The following is a 14,931-nucleotide window of genomic DNA, read 5'->3' on the forward strand; positions in this document are numbered from 1 at the left end:
TGGTCATTTGTGACGAGAGCCAGAGCAGATGTCATACTGAATGTGTACCCCCATTAGGCAGGGCACTAAGTGCTGTTGGATACAGACTGGTTTATCCTCATGACTGCATGGGGCCAGAAGGAGCCCTGGGGCTGCACGTGGGCAGACATGGATGCTGGACAAATCAAGGGTGTGCCAAGGTCACACAGCCAAATGTGCATGGCCTGGGATTCAAGTCCTGGCCCTCTGGTCACAAAGCCCACACCCTTTACCAATCACAGTTTTGTAAACCAGACAGGTCAGGGTCAACAGAGATTCCAGCTCAGAGGCAGCTATTCCCTGGGGGTTGGACCCTTGGGTCATTACTTCCAGCTCTCCTGGTCCAATGTCCCCCAGCCTGGGTACTTCCAACCTAGGAGACCTAGATTCAAATGCCAACGAGGACCAAGGCAGTGATATCAGAGGTGTGGCACAGACACCAGGCTGCAGGAACTGGAGAGCTCCCAAGTGGGGAGCTACCACTCATTTCCTACCCCACATGAGCACAGGACAGCTGGCCTCTGCCACTTCGAGCAGCCAGAGAAATTCAATTTCCAGGAAAACCTGAGTGGGCACCGGTGCTCCCTGTTCTGATGCAGCAGCATCTGATCCGTTGGTGGCCCCACCTTCCAGCTGTGACCTCAAGGATAAACAAAAGGACTGAACCAAGCCCCGTTTGAAAGCAGTGAAGAACAGCTCAGCCTCTGCAGCCTCGACTCATGAGAAAGGCTCAGTATGACCAGTGACCGGCATCAGCAACACCCTGGCAAAGGGCACAAAACCCAGGCCTGCCAGAGCAGCTCACTCAACTGAGAAAGCAGACCTACTTTTCTTGTCCTTCCCTGAACATGCAGGGGAAGGGGCATGGAGATGGACCCTGGCAGGACCCTGCTGCATTCAAGTCAAGGTAAAGGCCACAACCCCCACCATGACCCTCCCTGCCTGCTGACTTTCCACATCTCTCTGGATGTTATCCACCAGGGTATTAATGGAGCTGGGGAGGTTCCAGGGGTCCTCCGGGATGCTGATCGGATCAAGTTCCAGCCACAGACCACACACTCTTCTTTCTGTTTGACCTGTAGGGCAGGAAAGTAACATGAGGGACAGGGAAGGGACAGAGGTGACTTTGGAGAACAGTGGCACAAAAGCCCATGCCCCATCACCAGATTGCAAAGTTCATAACCCTAGATCCAGTGAGTCAGCAGGACTCTGGATATAATCCAGACCTTGAAGGATAAGTATATGGCAAGTGTGCTACAATATCAATGTTCCATTCTCTTCGCAGACATCACTAATCAATCTCAACACCCTTCCTGCTGGTCTGAGGCCATGATCCACACCTACAGCCAATCCAGTGCAGACAGCATGGATCAATTTTGGCAGTCTTTGCTCCCAGATTTGGACGTTGTAGCCACAGAAGACTTCTCCAGTACCAGGTCCTTATGCCACAATCAACTGAGCTGGCACATGAGTGTGACCTAGTTCTAACCCTTCCCTATATAAAGAAGAAAGCCCAGAACAGTGACTACTCTAACATCACACAGGGTAGTGGGAGAACTGGCATTGAATGTAGCCTTAACAGGGCCAAAGGCGAGGTGGACACAGGCCCCTGTTCTCTTGGCCTCTTCCTGGGTTTCTGAGGTATGTGTGGTTTGGGATCCTCCCTGCTTTTCATCCTTGGATGGGGGTCCTGACACAGGAGAGGGCTGGCTGAATGGGAACCGACTCCTGCCTGGAGGCAGTTGCTGTCTGCATTCCCATCTCCTGCACACCACTGGGAGCCCCCAAGGCCAGGAGCATTCATCATTCTCAGGGTCACCAGCACCCAGCACCAGGTCTGACATGAGCTGGCTCTGGGGAACTGGCTGCAGAGCTGCATGCCTGGACTGGCAGCTGGGAGATGGGAGGGCTCTTTTTTTAAATTTATTTTTATTGTAAACAAATGGGATACATGTTGTTGCTGTTTGTACATGGACTAACAGAATATCATTTGTATATTCATACATTTACATAGAGTAATGATGTTTGATTAATTCTGTTATTTTTTTTCTTCCCCCCCACCCCTCCCACCTCCCTTTTCCCTCTCTACAGTCCCTCCTTCTTCCATTCTTGCCCCCCTCCCACCCCCCATTAGTGTCATCATCCGCTTATCAGTGAGATCATTCATCTATTGGATTTTTGAGATTGGCTTATCTCACTTAACATGATATTCTCCACTTTCATCCATTTGCCTGCAAATGCTGTAATTTTATTATTCTTTATAGCTGAGTAATATTCCATATATATATATATATATATATATATATATAATATATATATATCACAGTTTCTTTATCCATTCATCAATTGAAGGGCATCTAGGTTGGTTCCATAGTCTGGCTATTGTGAATTGAGCAGCTATGAACACTGATGTGGCCATATCTCTGTAGTATGTTGATTTTAAGTCCTTTGGGTATAGGCCGAGGAGAGAAATAGCTGGGTCAAATAGGAGGTCCATTCCAAATTTTCTAAGGAATCTCCACACTGCTATCCAGAGTGGCTACACTAATTTACAGTCCCACCAGCATTGTATGAGTATACCTTTTTCCCCACATCTTCTCCAACACCTATTGTTGCTTGTATTCTTGATAATTGCCATTCTAATTGGGGTGAGATGGAAACTTAGTGTAATTTTGATTTGCATTTCTCTTATTACTAAAGATGGTGAACATTTTTTCATATGTTTGTTGATTGCTTGTAGATCTTCTTCTGTGAAGTGTCTGTTCATATCCTTAGCCCATTTGTTGATTGGGTTATTTGTATTCTTGGTGTAGAGTTTTTTGAGTTCTTTATATATTCTGGAAATTAGTGCTCTATCTGAAATATGAGTGGCAAAGATATTCTCCCACTCTCTAGGCTCTCTCTTCACATTGCTGATAGTTTCCTTTGCTGAGAGAAAGATATTTAGTTTGAATCTATCCCAGTTATTGATTCTTGCTTTTATTTCTTGTGCTATGGGAGTCCTGTTAAGGAAGTCTGATCCTGAGCTAACAAGTTGAAGATTTGGACCTACTTTTTCTTCTATAAGATGCAGAGTCTCTGGTCTGATTTCAAGGTCCTTGATCCATTGTGAGTTGAGTTTTGTGCAGGGTGAGAGATAGGGGATTAATTTCATTCTGTTGCATATGGATTTCCAGTTTTCCCAGCACCATTTGTTGAAGAGGCTATTTTTTCTCCATTGCATATTTTTGGCAACTTTGTCTAGTATTAGAAAATTCTATTTATTTGTGTTTGTGTTTGTGTCCACTATTCTGTACCATTGATCTACCTGTCTATTTTGGTGCCAATACCATGCTGATTTTGTTACTATTGCTTTGTAGTATAGTTGAAGTTCTGGTATTGCAAAACCCCCTGTTTCATTCTTCCTGCTAAGGATTGCTTTAGCTATTCTGGGTTTCTTATTCTTCCAGATGAGTTTCATGATTGCTTGCTTTATTTCTTTAAGGTACGTCATTGGGATTTTAATTGGAATTGCATTGAATCTGTGTAGCACATTAGGTAGTATGGCCATTTTGACAATATTAATTCTGCCTATCTAAGAACATGGGAGATCTTTCCATCTTCTAAGGTCTTCCTCAATTTCTTTCTTCAATGTTTTGTAGTTTTCATTGTAGAGATCTTTTACCTCTTTGGTGAGATTTATGCCCAAGTATTTTATTTTTTTGAGGCTATTGCAAATGGAGTTGTTTTCCTCATTTCCCTTTCAGCTGTTTTGTCGCATGCGTATAAAAATGCTTTAGATTTATGCGTGTTCATTTTATAGCCTCCTATTTTGCTGAATTCATTGATGAGTTCTAGAAGTTATCTGGAGGAGTTTTTTGGATCCTCTAAATATAGAATCATGTCATTCGCAAACAGTGACAGCTTAAGTTCCTCTTTTCCTATTTGTATCCCTTTAATTTCTTTAGTCTGCCTAATTGCACTGGTTAGAGTTTTGAGGACAATGTTGAATTGAAGTGGTGAAAGAGGACATCCCTGTCTTGTTCCCATTTTTAAAGGGAATGGTTTCAGTTTTTCTCTATTAAGAATGATGTTGGCCATGGGCTTAGCATAAATAGCCTTTACCATGTTCAGGTATGTTCCTACTCTCCCTAATTTTTCTAGTGTTTTGAGCATAAAGGGGTGTTGTATTTTGTCAAATGCTTTTTCTGCATCAAGTAAAATAACCATATGATTCTTATCCTTAAGTCTATTGACATGATTGATTACATTTATTGATTTGTGAATGTTGAACCATCCTTGCATTCCACGGATGAACACCACTTGATCGTGGTGCACAATTTTCTTAATATGTTTTTGGATAGGTTTTGTCAATATTTTGTTAAGAATCTTTGCATCTATATTCATCAAGGATATTGGTCTAAAATTTTCTTTCCTTAATGTGTCTTTTCCTGGTTTGGGTATGAGGGTGATATTAGCTTCATAGAAAGAGTTTTGTAGGGTACTCTCCATTTCTATTTCCTGGAATACTTTGAGAAGTATTGGAATGAGTTCTTCTTTGAAGGTCTTGTAGAAATCAGCTGAGAATCCATCTGATCCTGGGCTTTTCTTGGATGGATGATTTTTAATGGCTTCTTCTATTTCATTGCTTGATATTGATCTATTTAAATTGTGTATGTCCTCCTGGTTCAGTTTGGGAGGAGCATATGTCTCTAGAAATTTGTCAATGTCTTCAGTAGTTTCTATTTTGTTGGAATGCAGATTTTAAAAGTAGCTTCTCATTATGTTCTGTATCTCAGTGGTGTCTGTTGTGATATTTCCTTTTGCATCATGTATTTTAGTAATTTGAGTCTTCTCTCTCCTTCTCATTGTTAGTGTGGCTAAGCGTTTGTCTATTTGTTTACTTTCTCAAAGAACCAACTTTTTGTTTTGTCAATTTTTGTTTCAATTTCATTGATTTCAGTTCTGATTTTAATTATTTCCTGTCTTCTACTACTTTTGCTGTTATTCTTTTCTTCTTTTTCTAGGGTGTTGAGCTGTAATATTAGGTCATTTAGTTGTTGAGCTTTCATTCTTTTCTGGAATGCACTCCATGTAATGAATTTTCCTCTTAGTATCGCTTTCATAGTGTCCCAGAGATTTTTTTTTTTTGTAAACAAATGGGATACATGTTGTTTCTCCGTTTGTACGTGGAATAAAGGCATACCATTTGTGTAATCATAAATTTACATAGGGTAATGTTGGTTGATTCATTCTGTTATTTTTCCCTTCCCTGTACCCCTCCCACCCCTCTTTTCCCTCTATACAGTCCTTCCTTCTCCCATTCTTGCACCCCTCTCTAACCCTAACTCTAACCCTAAAACTAACCCCTCCCATGCCCCATTATGTGTCATCATCCACTTATCAGTGAAATCATTCTTCCTTTGATTTTTTGAGATTGGCTTATCTCACTTAGCATGATATTCTCCAATTTCTTCCATTTGCCTGGAATGCCATAATTTGGTCATTCTTTATGGCAGAGTAAAAATCCATTGTATATATATGCCACAGTTTCTTTATCCATTCATCAACTGAAGGACATCTAGGTTGATTCCACAATTTGGCTATGGTGAATTGAGCAGCAATGAACATTGATGTGACTGTATCTCTGTAGTATGCTGATTTTAAGTAATTTGGGTATAAGCCAAGGAGTGGGATAGCTGGGTCAAATGGTGGTTCCATTCCAAGTTTTCTAAGGAATCTCCATACTGCTTTCCAGAGTGGCTGCACTAATTTGCAACCCCACCAGCAATGTATGAGTGTACCTTTTTCCCCATATCCTCACCAACACCTGTTGTTGGTTGTGTTATTGATAATCGCCATTCTAATTGGGGTGAAATGAAATCTTAGGTTGGTTTTGATTTGCATTTCTCTTATTACTAGAGATGTTGAACATTTTTCCATATTTGTTGATTGCTTGTAGATCTTCTTCTGTGAAGTGTCTGTTCATTTCCTTAGACCATTTGTCAATTGAGTTATTTGTAATTTTGGTGTTGAGTTTTTGAGTTCTTTATAGATTCTGGAGATTAGTGCTCTATCTGAAGTATGATTGGCAAAGATTTTCTCCCACTCTGTAGGCTCTTTATTTGCATTGCTGATAGTTTCCTTTGCTGAGAGAAAGCTATTTATTTTGAATCTATCCCCATTGTTGATTCTTGCTTTTATTTCTTGTGCTATAGGAGTCCTGTTGAGGAAGTGTGGTCCTAAGCCACATGTTGAATATCTGGACCTACTTTTTCTTCTATAAGATGCAGGGTCTCTGGTCTGATTCTGAGGTCTTTAATCCATTTTAAGTTTAGTTTCATGCACAGTGAGAGATATGGGTTTAGTTTCATTCTGTTGCATATGTATTTCCAATTTTCTCAGCACCATTTGTTGAAGAGGCTATATTTTCTCCGTTGCATTTTTTTGGCACCTTTGTCTAGTATGAGAAAATTGTATTTATTTGTGTTTGTGTCCGTGTCCTCTACTCTGTACCATTGATCTACCTGTCTATTTTGGTGCCAATACCATGCCATTTTTGTTACTATTGCTGTGTAGTATAGTTGAAGTTCTGGTATTGCAATACCCCTTGCTTCATTTTTCCTTCAAAGGATTGCTTTAGCTATTCTGGGTTTCTTATTCTTCCAGATGAGTTTCATAATTGCTTATTCTATTTCTGTAAGGAACGTCATTGGAATTTTAATTGGAATTGCTTTGAATCTGTATGGCACTTTTGGTAGTATGACCATTTTGACAATATTAATTCTGCCTATCCAGGAACATGGGAGATCTTTCCATCTTCTAAGGTGTTCTTTAATTTCTTTCTTTAGTTTTCTGTAGTTCTCATTGTAGAGATCTTTCACCTCTTTTGTGAGATTGATTCCCAAGTATTTTATTTTTCTTGAGGCTCTTGTGAATGGGGTAGATTTCTTATCTTCTCTTTCTGAAGTTTCATCACTTATGTATAAAAAGCATTAGATTTATGAGCATTCATCTTATATCCCACTATATTACTGAATTCACTTATGAGTTCTAAAAGTTTTAGGTGGAACTTCCTGGTTCCTCTAAGTATATAATCATATCATCAGTAAATGAGGATAATTTGAGTTCTTTTTTTCTTATTCGTATCCCTTTAATTCTTTGGTCTGTCTAATTGCTCTGGCTAGAGTTTCAAGGACGATATTGAATAGGAGTGGTGAAAGAGGGCATCCCTGCCTTGTTCCAGATTTTAGAGGGAATTCTTTCAGTTTTTCTCCATTTAGAATGATATTAGCCATGGGATTAATGTAGATGGCCTTTCAATTGTTAAGGAATGTTCTCACTATCCCCATTTTTTTTAGTGTTTTGAGCATGAAGGGGTGCTGTATTTTATCAAATGCTTTTTCTGCATCTATTGAAATAATCATATGATTCTTGATGTTAAGTCTATTGATATGGTGAATTACATTTATTGATTTCCTGATGTTGAACCAACCTTGCATCCCTTGGATGAAGCCCACTTGATCATGGTGGACTATCTTTTTAATATGTTTTTGTATGCGATTTGCTAAAATTTTGTTGAGAATTTTTGCATCGATGTTCATTAAGGATATTGGTCTAAAATTTTCTTTCCTCGATGTGTCTCTGTCTAGTTTAGGTATCACGGTGATATTGGCTTCATAGAATGAGTTTGGGAGAGTTCCCTACTCTTCTATTTTCTGGAATACTTTGAGAAGTATTGGAATGAGCTCTTCTTTAAAGGTTTTGTAGAACTCGGCTGAGAACCCATCTGGTCCTGGACTTTTCTTTGTTGGTAGGCTTTTGATGACTTCTTCTATTTCATTACTTGAAATTGTTCTATTTAAATTGTGTATGTCCTCCTCGTTTAGGTTAAGCAATTCATATATCTCTAGAAACTTGTTGATATCTTTGAAATTTTCTATTTTGTTGGAGTATAGATTTTCAAAATAGCTTCTAATTATGTTTTGAATTTCAATCGTGTCAGTTGTGATATTTCCTTGTTCATTCCAAATTTTGGTGATTTAGGTTTACTCTTGTCTTCTCTTTGTTAGTTTGGCCAAGGTTTTATCAATTTTGCTTATTTTTTCAAAGAGTCAACTATGTATTTTGTCAATTTTTTGTATTGTTTCTTTTGTTTCAATTTCGTTGATTTCAGCTCTGAGTTTAACTATTTCCTGTCTTCTATTACTTTTGGTGTTGGTCTGTTCTTCTTTTTCTAGGGTTTTGAGCTGTAGTGTTAGGTCGTTTATTTGTTGAGTTTTACTTCTTTTATTGAATGCGCTCCATGAAACAAATTTTCCTCTAAGTACTGCTTTCATACTGTCCCAGAGATTTTGATATGATGTTTCTTTGTTGTCATTTATTTCTAAGAATTTTTTAATTTCCTTCCTAATATCTTCTGTTATCCATTCATCATGTAAAAGCATATTGTTTAATCTGCAGGTGTTGGAGTAATTTCTGTTTTTTACTCTTTCATTTATTTCTAATTTCAATCCATTATGATCTGATAGAATACAAGGTAGTGTCTCTATCTTCTTGTGTTTGCTAACATTAGCTTTGTGGCATAATATATGGTCTATTTTAGAGAAGAGTCCATGTTCTGCTGAGAAGAAAGTGTATTTACTCTTCGTTGGATGGTATGTTCTATAAATGTCTGTTAAGACTAAATTATTGATTGTGTTATTGAGTTCTATGGTTTCTTTGTTCAATTTTTGTTTGGAAGATCTGTCCAGTGGTGAGAGAGGCATGTTAAAATCACCTAGTATTATTGTATTATGGTCTATTTGGTTTCTGAGATTGAGAAGGATTTGTTTGACATACATGGATGAGCCACGGTTTGGAGCATAGATATTTATGATTGTTATGTCTTGCTGATTTATGGTTCTCTTACACAGTATGAAATGTCCTTCTTTATCCCTTATGACTATCTTTGGCTTGAAGTCCACATTATCTGAAATGAGGATGGATACCACAGCTTTTTTGCTGAGTCCATGTGCATGGTATGTTTTTTCCCATCCTTTCACCTTTAGTCTATGGGTATCTCTTTCTATGATATGAGTCTCTTGTAGACAATGTATTGTTGGATCTTTCTTTTTTTTTTTTTTAAGTTTAATGTATTAAATTTTTATTTTTTTTTATTTTTTTTTCTTTTTTTTATTTTTTACGTTTACATAGGGTAATGATGTTTCTTTTTTTTCCCTTCCCCCCCACCCCTTCCACCCTTTTTCCTTTATACAGTCCTTCTTTCCTTCATTCTTACCGCTCTCCTTAGGCTAAATCTAAACCTAACCCTAAACCTAATGCTAACCCCTCCCACCCCCATTATATGTCCTCATCCGTTTATCAGCGAGATCATTCGTCCTTTAGTTTTTTGAGATTGGCTTATCTCACTTAGCATGATATTCTCCAATTTTGACCATTTGCCTACAAATGCCATAATTTTATCATTCTTCATTGCGGAGTAATATTCCATTGTATAAATATGCCACAGTTTCTTTATCCATTCATCAACTGAAGGGCATCTAGGTTGGTTCCACAATCTGGCTATGGTGAATTGAGCAGCAATGAACATTGATGTGGCTGTATCTCTGTAGTATGCTGATTTTAAGTCCTTTGGGTATAGACCAAGGAGTGGGATAGCTGGGTCAAATGGTGTTTCCATTCCAAGCTTTCTGAGGAATCTCCACACTGCTTCCCAGAGTGGCTGCACTAATTTGCAACCCCACCAGCAATGTATGAGTGTTCCTTTTTCACCACATCCTCGCCAACACCTATTGTTGCTTGTGTTCTTGATAATCGCCATTCTAATTGGGGTGAGATGAAATCTTAGGGTAGTTTTGATTTGCATTTCTCTTATTACTAGGGATGTTGAACATTTTTTCATATATCTGTTGATTACTTGTACATCTTCTTCTGTGAAGTGTCTGTTCATTTCCTTAGCCCATTTGTTGATTGGATTATTTGTATTCTTCGTGTAGAGTTTTTTGAGTTCTTTATAGATTCTGGAAATTAGCGCTCTATCTGAGGTATGGTTGGCAAAAATATTCTCCCACTCTGTAGGCTCTCTCTTCACATTTCTGATAGTTTCCTTTGCTGAGAGAAAGCTTTTTAGTTTGAATCTATCCCAGTTGTTGATTCTTGCTTTTATTTCTTGTGCTATGGGAGTCCTGTTAAGGAAGTCTGATCCTAAGCCAACAAGTTGAAGATTTGGACCTACATTTTCTTCTATAAGATGCAGGGTCTCTGGTCTGATTCCAAGGTCCTTGATCCATTTTGAGTTGAGTTTTGTGTAGGGTGAGAGATGGGGGTTTAATTTCATTCTATTGCATATGGTTTTCCAGTTTTCCCAGCACCATTTGTTGAAGAGGCTATCTTTTCTCCATTGCATATTTTTGGACCCTTTGTCTAGTATGAGAAAATTGTATTTATTTGGGTTTGTGTCCATGTCCTCTATTCTGTACCATTGATCTACCTGTCTATTTTGGTACCAATAGCATGCCATTTTTGTTACTATTGCTTTGTAGTAGAGTTGAAGAACTGGTATTGCAATACCCCCTGCTTCGCTCTTGCTACTGAGGATTGCTTTAGCTATTCTAGGTTTTTTATTCTTCCAGATGAATTTCATAATTGCTTGCTCTATTTCTGCAAGGTACATCATTGGGATTTTAATTGGAATTGCATTGAATCTGTATAGCACTTTAGGTAGTATAGCCATTTTGACGATATTAATTCTGCCTATCCAGGAACATGTGAGATCTTTCCATCTTCTAAGGTTTTCTTGAATTTCTTTCTTTAGTGTTCTGTAGTTCTCATTGTAGAGGTCTTTCACCTCTTTTCTGAGATTGATTCCCAAGTATTTTATTTTTTTTGATGCTGTTGTGAATGGGGTAGATGTCCTAATTTCTCTTTCTGAAGATTCATCACTTATGTATAAAAATGCATTGGATTTATGAGCATTGATCTTGTAACCTGCTACTTTACTGAATTTACTTATGAGATCTAAAAGTTTTCTGGTGGAATTTCCAGGTTCCTCTAAATATATAATCATGTCATCAGCGAACAGGGATAGTTTGAGTTCTTCTTTTCCTATTCGTATCCCTTTAATTTCTTTGGTTTGTCTGATTGCTCTGGCTAGAGTCTCAAGGAGGATGTTGAATAGAAGTGGTGAAAGAGGGCATCCCTGCCTTGTTCCAGTTTTTAGGGGGAACGCTTTCAGTTTTTCACCATTTAGAATGATATTGGCCATGGGCTTAGCGTAGATTGCCTTTATAATGTTTAGGAATGTTCCCACTACCCCAATTTTTTCTAGTGTTTTGAGCATGAAGGGATGCTGTATTTTATCGAATGCTTTTTCTGCATCTATTGAAATAATCATGTGATTCTTAACTTTAAGTCTGTTGATATGGTGAATGACATTTATTGATTTCGTGATGTTGAACCAACCTTGCATCCCTGGGATAAAACCCACTTGATCGTGGTGCACTATCTTTTTAATATATATTTGTATGTGATTTGCTAAAATTTTGTTGAGAATTTTTGCATCGATGTTCATTAAGGATATTGGTCTGAAATTTTCCTTCTTCGATGTTTCTCTGTCTGGTTTAGGTATCAGGGTGATATTGGCTTCATAGAACGAGTTTGGGAGGGTTCCCTCCTGTTCTATTTCATGGAATAGTTTGAGGAGTATTGGAATGAGCTCTTCTTTAAAGGTTTTGTAGAACTCGGCTGAGAACCCATGTGGTCCTGGACTTTTCTTTGTTGGTAGGCTTTTGATGACCTCTTCTATTTCATTGCTTGAAATTGGTTTATTTAGGTTGTGTATGTCCTCCTCGTTCAGTTTAGGTAATTCATATGTCTCTAGAAATTTGTTGATGTCTTCGAGGTTTTCTGTTTTGTTGGAGTATAGATTTTCGAAATAGCTTCTAATTATGTTTTGTATTTAGGATCTTTCTTTTTGATCCAATCTGCCAGTCTATGTCTTTTGATTGATGAATTCAGGCCATTAACATTCAGGGTTGGGACAACTGGGATCATCGTAGAGGAGGCGGCTCAACACAGCGCTTGGAATTGGAGCAACCACTGGGGCTCCGGGCGACTGCCTGAGGAGGAGCTGCGTGGCGAGCTGTTTGAACTCAGAGCGAGCGCTCCTGAACACCGGGAGGTTGCCTGGAGGAAGAGGAGGAGCGAGGTGGGTCGCTTGATCTAGGAGTGACTGCATCAGAGCCACAGGCAGTTGCCAGAGGAGGAGCTACGTGGCGAGCTTTTTGAACTCAGAATGACCGCTCCAGAACACCAGTGGCCTGCCTGGAGGAGGAGCACTATGGGTCGCTTGGTCTAGGAGTGACTGCATCAGAGCCACAGGTGGTTGCCAGAGGAGGAGGCAAGTGGTGAGTTGATTGGACTAAAAGCGACTGCTCCTGAATGCCAGTGGCCTGCCTGGAGGAGGAATGTTGTGGGTCACTTGGTCTCGGAGCCACCACTCCTGAAAACCCGGGGGGGTACCTCAAGGAGGAGGAGGAGAAACAGGGCGGGTCACTTGAACTCGGAGTGACTGCCTAGGGCTATGGGCGGTTGGCGGGAGGAGGAGATGCGAAGTGAGTTGCTTGGACTCCTAGTGACTGCATTGGAAACGGGGCTGCTGTCAGGAAGAGGAGGTGTGTGGTGGGTCTCTGGGTATCGGAGCTGTTATACAGGGCTCCAGGTGGCGGCTCAGAGGAGGGGCTGCATAGCCAGGCGATTAGGTGCAGAGCAGGGTCCCAGGAGCTAGGTGACTTCTTGCTGGAAGAGCCGCATAGAGACAAGCCTAGGGGCGGAGCGAAGTTTCCAGGACTGTGGGCAGATTCTCTGAGGAGAGGCAGCCTAAGGAGACTTGCGTGTGAAGGGAGAAGCTCCCAGGGCCAGGAGGTAGGTCTGGGCCCCTGGGAACATTGCAGAGGAAGACAGCCCAGCCCATGTGGTAGTTGTAGATTGAGGGGAACCTCTAGGAGGGCAACTGACCAGCGAGACATCCCCACCAAGTGAGTCTTCCCTGCCGGGGGAGGTTTTCCCACAGGGATGGTAAAACCAGAGACACAGGCACAAACAGGCCTTGCCTCATCCCACAGTCTAGTTCCCCATTGGATGACCACTGGTCAACAAGTGGAGGCACCTCTGCCCACTAGCAGGGAATATACACCACCTGAGGGTCACCACCCCTAGAGAGGCAGCTTCTTTGTGGAGCTCCGCATTATCAACTTCCTCCAAGACTTCAGGCTACTGAAGGATAAGAGGGGATATACTAGCAATCTTCACAGACATTTCAAGTCAGTAGAGGAAATCTACAATATCTTAATGACCCACTGATTCCTGAACAATATGAGAAAACAAGGGGAAAAAATGCCCCCCAAAAATCTCGATGTTACATCAATAAAATCCAACGACAGCATGGCAGAAGAAATGACAGAAAGGGAGTTCAGAATGGACATAATTAAAATGATTAGGGAAGCAAACGATGAGATGAAAGAGCAAATGCAGGCATTGAATGATAGCACCAATCGACAGTTAACAGAGTAAATTCAGGAAGCAAAGGATCATTTCAATAAAGATTTAGAGATATTGAAAAAAAAACAAACAGAAATCTTTGAAATGAAGGAAACAATAAACCAAAGTAAGAATTCCATAGAAAACATAACCAATAGGATAGAACACCTGGAAGACAGAACTTCAGATATTGAAGACAAAATATTTAACCTCGAAAACAAAGTTGAACAAACAGAGAAGATGGTAAGAAAGCATGAACAGAATCTCCAAGAACTATGAGATATCACGAAAAGGCCAAGTTTGAAAATTATTGGGATTGAGGAAGGCTTAGAAAAACAAACGAAAGGAATGAACAATCTATTCAATGAAATAATATCAGAAAATTTCCCAAATCTGAAGAATGAAATGGAAAATCAAGTCCAAGAGGATTATAGGACTCCCAATACACAAAATTACAACAGACCCACACCAAGACACACTATAATGAAAATACCTAACATACAAAATAAAGACAGAATTTAAAGGCTGTGAGAGAAAAGAACCAAATTACATTCAGGGGGAAACCAATACGGATATCAGCAGATTTTTCAATTCAGACCCTAAAAGCTAGAAGGGCCTGGAACAACATTTTTCAAGCTCTGAAAGAAAATGGATTCCAACCAAGAATCTCATATCCAGCAAAGCTTACCTTCAAATTTGATGATGAAATAAAATCATTCCATGATAAACAAAAGCTAAAAGAATTTACAAAAAGAAAGCCAGCATTACAGAACACTCTCAGCAAAATATTTCATGAGGAAGAAATAAAAAACAAGCAAATCAGCAAAGGGAGGAATTATCCTAAAGGAACTGTCAAATAATGGAGGAACCAAGATGTATCAAAAATTTTAAATATGAACCAAATGACTGGGAATACAAATCATATCTCAATAATAACCCTGAATGTTAAAGGCCTGAATTCATCAATCAAAAGACATAGAATGGCAGATTGGATTAAAAAGAAAGATCCAACAATATGTTGCCTGCAAGAGACTCACCTCATAGAAAGAGATACCCATAGACTAAAGGGGAAAGGATGGGGAAAAACATATCATGCACATGGACTCAGCAAAAAAGCTGGAGTATCCATCCTCATTTTAGATAATGTGGACTTTAAGCCAAAGTTAGTCAGATGGGATAAAGAAGGACATTTCATACTGCTTAAGGGAAGCATAAATCAGCAAGATATAACAATCATAAACATCTATGCCCCAAAGAAAGGCTCATCCATGTATGTTAAACAAATCCTTCTCAATTTTAGAAACCAAATAGACCATAAAACAATAATACTAGGTGATTTTAACACGCCTCTCTAACCACTGGACAGATCTTCCAAACAAAAATTGAACAAAGAAC

At 39.5% G+C, this 14,931-nt stretch overlaps 1 protein-coding gene across 1 annotated transcript in view; it reads left to right on the forward strand.

Annotated features, from left to right (window-relative positions):
* Window positions 1–364: 364 nt before the first annotated feature.
* The window catches only part of LOC124973932 (putative ankyrin repeat domain-containing protein 19), a 25,470-nt gene continuing 10,903 nt past the window's right edge, over window positions 365–14,931 (forward strand). The window contains exons 1-2 of the mRNA XM_047537564.1: window positions 365–443; window positions 1,304–1,491. Coding sequence (XP_047393520.1) covers window positions 365–443; window positions 1,304–1,491 — 267 coding nt within the window. The remainder of the gene's footprint in view (window positions 444–1,303; window positions 1,492–14,931) is intronic.

The sequence above is a fragment of the Sciurus carolinensis genome, unplaced genomic scaffold, assembly GCF_902686445.1.
Source record: "Sciurus carolinensis unplaced genomic scaffold, mSciCar1.2, whole genome shotgun sequence".
In the NCBI taxonomy this organism is placed as follows: domain Eukaryota; kingdom Metazoa; phylum Chordata; class Mammalia; order Rodentia; family Sciuridae; genus Sciurus; species Sciurus carolinensis.